Source organism: Ochotona curzoniae, unplaced genomic scaffold (assembly GCF_017591425.1).
Source record: "Ochotona curzoniae isolate NIBS_2020 unplaced genomic scaffold, NIBS_Ocur_1.0 scaffold_3223, whole genome shotgun sequence".
Classification (NCBI taxonomy): domain Eukaryota; kingdom Metazoa; phylum Chordata; class Mammalia; order Lagomorpha; family Ochotonidae; genus Ochotona; species Ochotona curzoniae.
The window spans coordinates 1,658,017-1,666,104 of NW_024467108.1; the positions used below are offsets into that span (position 1 = coordinate 1,658,017).

General features: G+C 49.2%; 1 protein-coding gene across 4 annotated transcripts; it reads left to right on the forward strand.

Annotated features, from left to right (window-relative positions):
- The first annotated feature begins 426 nt into the window (after positions 1 to 426).
- TRIM21 (tripartite motif containing 21) lies at positions 427 to 7,599 on the forward strand. 4 transcript variants are annotated; one of them, XM_040964208.1, is made up of 7 exons: positions 427 to 656; positions 1,299 to 1,787; positions 2,186 to 2,323; positions 3,282 to 3,512; positions 5,543 to 5,565; positions 6,229 to 6,326; positions 6,531 to 7,599. In XM_040964208.1, the coding sequence occupies exons 2-7, from the start codon at positions 1,377 to 1,379 to the stop codon at positions 7,076 to 7,078; spliced, it is 1,449 nt and encodes a 482-aa protein (XP_040820142.1). In that variant the 5' UTR covers positions 427 to 656; positions 1,299 to 1,376; the 3' UTR covers positions 7,079 to 7,599. The 4 variants fall into 4 exon arrangements, with proteins under 4 accessions (XP_040820142.1, XP_040820141.1, XP_040820144.1 ...); XM_040964207.1 differs by having other exon boundaries at positions 427 to 644; XM_040964210.1 differs by having other exon boundaries at positions 427 to 644; positions 2,186 to 2,281.
- Positions 7,600 to 8,088: the final 489 nt, after the last annotated feature.

An 8,088-nucleotide genomic window follows, 5' to 3' on the forward strand; every position in this document is an offset into this window, starting at 1 on the left:
AGATGATTACAAATAACATACCCAGAAAAGATCCTTAGCTCAGTGACAAAAATGTACCCAATGCTCAAGGTCTTCTCCTTACCACCTGGGACCCTCCTGGGGGTCCTGAAGAATAAATTTCCCACCCCTGGATGTCACTATGTATGAGTCACATGGAAAACACCTGTTTCACTAAGCAGGTGACAGCCTGTGAAGGCCACCAGGATCCTTCTCTGCCTTCAACCGCCTGAAAAGCATTCCCTTTCCTCCCGCCTCTCCCTTCCCTGCCAAGTCCCTCCCATTTCCTCCCCATCGCCCCACCTTTCTCCTGCCTCGCTCCCTCCCCTTTGTCTCCTCCCACTCCCCTCCCTTTCCGTTGCAGATTTGCCTCTTAGAGGAAATTGAAACTGAAATAGGAAGCTGCTGAATTCCCTGATAAGGTGAGTGAACCCGCAGAACAAGCCACCCCTTTGCTAGGGAGATGTCTCGTCCACGCTGCAGATTCTGCCTTCCAGCTAGTCGGCAACTTCTCTGCAGCCCCGCAGCTCTACCCTAGCCCAAACATCCTTCCCCGCTGCCTGGGAGGAGGCGCGGCTGAAAGTAATTTCAGGCTGGATTGGAGCTCAGACGCCTGAGCAGGTACCTGGTCTGGGACTAGGAGAAAGGTAAAGTTAGGGGTAGGTGGTCTCCAGGGTTGCCCAAAGGAGCCCATGTGGGGAAACTCAGGTTCCAACCCCAAAAGGCTTTTGCTGAGAAGGGGCGGGACAGGATGTTTAGTGTTCAGGTTCAAGACTTTTAGCCCTAAAAGAAGTTCATAAGTACATTCATATCTGCCTGTGTATATTTCAAAAAGTTAATGAAAATGGAACTTTTCACTGATACAAAAAAAACTTTGAAATCCTTGCATCCATTCATAATATACATTTTCCATGAATTTTTATGCCCTCCCCCATATATTTTTATACATTACAAATACAGTGGGGCTGGGAATAGACAGAGACCCTGTACCTATAAAGATGAATGAAGATGTTACACAAAGCAGGTCACTCTCTGGCACAAAGAAGGCACCTGGCAACCAGCTGCTCATATCCTGTCCTCTAGCCGGGGTCCTGGGATGGAAGCAGGTCTGATCATCACAAAAGTGAAACTGTCAGGTTGATCTGAACCTCGCCCCCTCTTCCGGCAACTCTGTCCAGCTGGGTCACTGAGCCGTACTGTGGAAGAGATTGCCCTGCTGTTTGGGTTGATGATCTTTTCTCTTGCCCAGGTCCCCCACTTCATTCTCTCAGGTTTTCCTTTATTTTGTTTCTGTCCTGCAGATTTCAACCTTTTCTTTCCAGACCAAATTATCCCTAATCTATGCGGCACTGCCTGACAGGACCCGGACGGTCCCAGCAATGGCCTCAACAGCGACCCTAGCACTCATGTGGGAGGAGGTCACGTGCTCCATCTGCCTGGATGCCATGGTGGAGCCCGTGAGCATCAAATGTGGCCACAGCTTCTGCCAGGAATGTATCTCAGAGCTTGGGAAGGATGGGGGTGGCCTCTGCCCTCTGTGCAGGAACCCCTTTCTGCTCAGGAACCTACGGCCCAATCGGCATCTAGCCAGCGTGGTAGAGAACCTACAGCAAACCAGCCAGGCTGCCAAGGATGGCACACCAGGGGAGCGGTGCCCGAAGCATGGAGAGAGGCTTCACCTATTCTGTGAGGAAGATGGGCAGCTCCTTTGCTGGGTGTGTGCCCAGTACCAGAAACACCGCAACCACCACCACAAGGTCCCTATTGAGGAGGCTGCCCAAGAGTACCAGGTGAGGCCTTGCACAGAGGTGTGAACAGATCCAAGGGAGATGGGCCCTGGGGTGCTCAGAGAGTCGGGGGAAAGGAGCACTTTCCTTCTGTCATGTCTAATCTGAGCAGTGCTCTAGGCTCAACATGACCTTCTCATTGCGAGCACTATGGGAAAATGCTGCAGCACTTGTTTCCTTGTGGATTCCTGATCAACTAGGAGTGATAGATGCCCCCATCCTGCCAGGCGCATTGCTCTATTTTATAAGAAATGCTTTGGGCCTTTTCCAAAGGGCCCAGCCAGGCCTCAGTCCTCACTCTTTTTCTGCTCTTAGGCTTTTATCATCAGCAGCACATGCCACCCTACCCTACTTCTTGGTCTGTTTGGAGATTAACCTACCGCCTTTTTTTCTCCTTCCAGCGAAAGCTCCAGTTGGCATTGGAAAAGCTAAGAAAACAGCAGGAGCTGGCTGAGAAGTTGGAAGTGGATGTTGCAACAAAAAGAGCAGAGTGGAAGGCAAGAGTGAAAGAGGAGGGGACACTGAGAAGGCTGGGCAAGGTGCAGGGTCCTAGAGGCGGGAAAGCCTTAGCCCTGGCAATGCCTGTCTGTGGAGTGATAGTGTATCTCACTCAAAGAGCCAGCCATCCTCTCCAGATAGAGGAGAAAGAAAAGACGGAAGCTCAAAGAACTCCTAGGCAGGAACAGATTCACTGAACAAGCTCCTGCAAAGCTGCTGTCCCTCTGCACCCAGACTAAGGCTACCAGAGCATCAGTACTTCATTGTGTGGAGCAGGGTTATTCTGGAAAAGAGGCCCCAAGGCTGTGCCTTATAGGAGTTGAAAGGAATGGACCTCAGGGATCCATTCAGTCCTGTGATGGGAAAATCAGTGTGACCAGGCAATGGCTGTGCTGTGTCCAGGTCACTGGTCCAAAGGATAGTGGACAACCAAGGCTTGCTGTTCTCTGGCAAGTGGCTAGTACAGGTGAGGTGTGCCAGGAAGTGGAGAAGAGTACAAGAAGCTCAAGACCAGGTAGATCCCCAAAGAGAAAGATTTGGGATGCGGGAGCAGTAGATCAGAGTGTGACAAATCAAGGGGTCATCCTGCATCATTAGGCAACTGTCCAGCTGCTAGCAGGAGTAGGGACATGAAGAATGACCGAAGCCATCCTTTCCTGAGACTTGGGAATAGTAGTAGTGTGAGCCTGCCTGTGTGAGACTACTGGGGATGGGAACAGATATTATCTTATGACTCATGGAGTCACATTTGGATGATGGCTAAGTTTGGGAAAACAGGTTGAGGCACCCCTCTGATGCTAGTCCCAGAAGCCTCACTCACTTATGTGTTCATCAAAAGTGTGTGTGTGCGTGCGTGTGGGTGTGTGCATGCGTGCTTATTCCCAGTCAGCACCCAAGTAGTAAGTCTCCAGGTGAGAGAATTAAGTCCCAACACCTCCAACCCCAAAACTTGGGGAGATTTTCACAAAAACCACCTTTCTCTTTCCCTGAACACCAAAGACAAAGGTTGAGATGCACAAATCGAGGATTCACGCCGAGTTCATGCAGCAGCACAACTTCCTGGTTGAAGAGGAACAGAGGCAGCTGCAGAGGCTGGAGAAGGAAGAGAGGGAGCACCTGAGAATGCTGGGGGAGATGGAGGCCGACCTGGCCCAGCAGAGCCAGGCCCTGCAGGAGCTGATCTCAGAGCTGGAGCACAGGAGTCAGGGTTCGGCTCTGGAGCTGCTACAGGTGAGCCCAGGATGGAGGTCCAGAGAGCGACCAAAGGGAAAACTCGGGAACTACCATCAGCTCAAAGGCAAATGTGGCATCTGCAATAGTCTTAGAAAACACAAGCTGGAATTTGGATCCATGAACGGCTTATATTCAGTCTATAGAAGAGTTCACATCCAGAGGAGTATGCCATGCAACAGTTAACAGAAATGGGCATTCTTAGTGTCGGTTCTAACACATACCAGTATGGAACTGCGACAGTACTTTCCATGCACTGGGTTTTCCATATCTTAAATGGAGATTATCCTATTATATATCCTCACAGATTTTTGTGACAAAGGAAAAAATGTGGGCTGTAATTATGGCACAGCAAGGAAGCTACCACCCATGATGGTTGCATCTCATGGACACCAGTTCTAGTCCTGGTTGCTCCAACTCTGATCCAATTTTCTGCTGTTGGACCATCTCCCACTGCTTTCCTAGGTACAAGTGTTTGGGCCTCTGCCATCCTTGGAGGACAGATGCTTGGAATTCTGGACTCCAGGTTTCAGCATGGCCTGGCATTAAAGCCATCTGGGAAGTGAGCCAGTAGAATCTCTTCCTTTCTCCTTATCTCCCCCATCCTGTCTCTCCCCCCTACTCATCTCACCCCTTCCCTGATTCCGCCCTGCCCCTATCTCTCCCATACCCAACTCTGCCTTTAAAACAAACAAATCCTTATTTAAGAGCCTTTGTGGATTTCATCCCTTTTAGGAGTGTCTAGCCCTAGAAGGTTTTACTAAGTGCCATGTAGCAAAGCACTAGCTGGAACACAGAGTGACACTAGTCCACCTCAGCCCACCATCAAGTCTTCCCGTAGCTCTGGAAAAACCCTTTTCCTTTTGTAGACCCAATGTGTTTGCCTCATTTTAGGAAACTGGACAGATGGTCTCAGCAGTCCTTTCTGCTCTGCAGTTCTTTCCCTGTACCTTTTGCTGTCCCTGTCACATGTGGTCATGAAGCTTTCTAGTTTGTGCAAAACTATGTTACCGGCTTGACTTAGTAGGCTGTCTTCCATTTGACTTTCAACTAGGCTTGTTTTTCCACTTCTCAAGATCATTTACTTACTTGAAAGAAAGACAGAGAGGGAAATATAGAATAAGTTCTTCCATCTATCTGCTAGCTCAATTCCCAGATGCGTACTACAGCCAAAACTGGGCCAATCTGTAGCCTGGAACCAGAAACTCCATCCAGGTCTCCCACGTGGGTGGCAAGAATGCAAGCACCCAGGCCACCAGCTGCTGCCTGCCAGATCTGCTCTGAAAATGGGATCATAAATGCAAGTGGAACTCAATTCCATGCAGGTTTCTTCAAAACTCAAATAAGAGAATGATGCTACCACTCAACAATTCTATTCAATATAGGGAAGAAAGTCCTGGCCACAACAATTGCACAAGAAAAGAAATTTTTCAGAGTCCATATTTTAAAGGAAGTTAAAGGACTGGGCTTTTGGCTTAGATCAAGTGTGGTATGTTATTACCAACAAGGCTCTCAAATGCACTTTTGACTGGCCTGAGAGACTACCAGTTCCTATGTAAAGTCTCCCAACTCCCACAACAAAACATTCAAGGATACTTTGATGTCACATACAGAAAGAGTGAAACTCCACCACACAGGACAGTCACCTTGTCCTCTCTCCCCAGGAGCTCAAGCACACAGTGAAACAGAACTGTTTCTGCCATCTTGCCCTGGCCATTTCCTCATTGTAACCATCTGGGCTTTAGCCAGACTTGGCTGTGGTCAGCCTTCTTGTACCTTCCTCCCTCCATGAACATGGACTTACTTATTTGATTTCTGCAGCACAGCCCTTAAACTGAGGAGTGTTCCAGCTTTGGGTCCCACCCGTGCTGTATTTCTGCATACCCCAGAAGCATCCACACATGCTGCAGGCTCCAAGCTTGCCAGAATCCTCTCTGGAGCCTCAGCACAAAGTCCCAGAGACCACAGACTGGGACACACGACCCGTGGGACCAGGATCACAGGAATAAACTTACTCTTTTTCTTTTCAGGAGGTGACAGTCACCCTGGCAAGGTAAGAACTTTTGTTTAAGAAGAGGGAGCAGTAGGAATCAGATGCCGCCAATAAGTGTGACAGATTTTAAAAAGCCATGCCCTGTTGTGTCCCATGTCTGCTCCCATGTCTGCCCCCATTTTCTCAGAGAGACCCTCTATAAAATACCTCCTGGTCTCAAAAGGTTTACAAAGGGACAGCTCAGTTTGCAAACTGTCTAGAGGAATCTGGCTGTAATGTCTTCACAAAAAAAAAAAAAAAATCCAACAATCAGGAAAAGGGTAGCAGATTCTGAGGTTCTAGCCTGCTGGGTCTGCCTTTTCAGAAGAAAGCTACACAGTTACAAACCTACCAAAGAGCTGTTAGGCCCACAACCTGGGCCAGACCCCACATAGAAGTGACTCAGCCTAGGCCACCTGCCTTGCCTGTGAAATAAAGCAGGATGATGTGCTCACATGGTGAACCCAGGCTTGCAGAAAAATGTAGACACTTTGGGAAACAGGAGCTGCAGGACACACCCTCTCACACCCACTTCTGCCCCTGCCCAGGGGACCCAGACCCAAGAGGTGATTATAAGTTTATGTTGAACTATTGCAATCCCTGACCAAGGAGTTGTAGCCTTAGGGTTTGGGGATAAGGTGATGAAATGGAAGGAGTAGACGAGTCTCAAACTCTTTTCCACAGGAGTGAATCCTGGAGCCTAAAGGAGTTGACAGTCAACTCACCCAACCTGAGTGTGTGCCATGTGCCAGGGCTAAAGGAGATGCTAAGGACATGTGGCGGTAAGACAAGGAGCTGTGGGTGTGGGGCAGGAGGATGGAAAGCAGTTGGAGAGATGGCAGGTGGGGTAAAGATAGGAGGAGGGATTGTAATTCTTCACAAGCCCCACCTCCTCCTAGAGCATACACAGACCCCCCCCCACCACTGCATGCACAGGGTTCCCGATTCCCCACGGGCAGGGCCCCACTGTGCTTCTCTTCCTATAGTGCACATCACGCTGGATCCACAAACAGCCAACCCACTGCTCATCATTTCAAAGGATCTGAGACAAGTGAGGCTTGGTGACATCAAGCAGGAGGTGCCAGAGGACGAAGAGAGATTTGAGAATTACCCCATGGTCCTTGGTGCCCAGTACTTCACCTCCGGACGGTATTACTGGGAAGTCAATGTGATGGGAAAGACGGCCTGGGACCTGGGGGTGTGCAGAGCCTCAGTGCAAAGGAAGGAGGTCTTTATGCTCAGCCCTGAGAGAGGTTTCTGGACGATTTGGTTGTGGAACACAAAAACATATGAGGCTGGCACCTGCTCCCGGACGCCCCTCTACCTTCATGTGCCTCCACACCAAGTTGGAATTTTCCTGGACTGTGAAGCTGGCATTGTTTCATTCTATAACGTCACTGACCATGGCTCTCTCATCTACACCTTCTCAGAGTGTGACTTTGCTGGACCTCTGCGGCCCTTCTTCAGCCCTGGCTTCAATAATGATGGGGAAAATGCAGCCCCTCTCACTCTCTGCCCACTGGAGCTGGCATAGTCTGGGGTTACAGATCACTGAGGGCTCTGTTGCCCTGCAGACCCGGCCTCTTTTTCCCAGAAATGGAGCCACTTTTGCCTCTGCCAAGGTTTAGGACCCCAGGAAACCAGCTTTAGCAGGGAGGTCCCCTGAAAGTCAGCCATCAGATCACCTTCAACATCAGCATCGCAGCTCTGAATTGCTCCGGTTCCCTCCCATGAAGCAGACCCTGCATTCTCAGTCCAGACTCACCTGAACCATATGTAGTAGCTGCCTCAAGTTCTGTCACAGCCTCTCCATCCCCTTGGGCCAAATCTCTAGTACATCTGGGATGGTATGTGAATTTGCTTCCAAAAACAATTGTGCATCGGTCTGTTCTGTTCCGCCTTTGTTCCTTAAACCTGAAATACTTGGCAACCCTGGTTCATATTGATGTACCTTACTTCAAAATAATCATGGGAAATGCATACTATGACATGCATGTGTAGGCTTTCTCAACTTTTTTCACCAAAATAAATGTATTAAGTCCATTTTCCTACAAATTGAAGTATGGCTGAATATTTAATGTTGCACATTTTTCCTGCATGAGTTTTCCTCCCCCATTTCTGAACCTAGAATATTCATGGGGCTGAAAACTCCAGGAATTTTGAGGCTGCAATCGCTACCTGAGGGGAGGTCCCCCCTCATGTTGAAGGGACTCCTGGTTTTAAGACAAAGGTTAACTAGAGTGTGTATGGCTTTCTGGGCCTCTGTGTCTCTGGCAGAACTCAAATTCCTTTCTTCATGTTTCTGGTTGACTAGTGAATGGCACTGGTGGAGGGCCAAGGCCGGGGCCCCTCAGCCTTTTTTGTTCCTGGAAAATGGGACATTCTGGCTCCTCCTGGAATGTCCACTTTTGATATTATTCCTCTCTTGAAATTCCCCTTACTTGGGCTTTTCCAAAAGACTATGGGAGAACAGAAGGCATGTGAAAGCAGTGAGTGTGACTGCATCCTCAATTCTGAGGAAGTGTGAGCCTGGGTTCCAAGTCA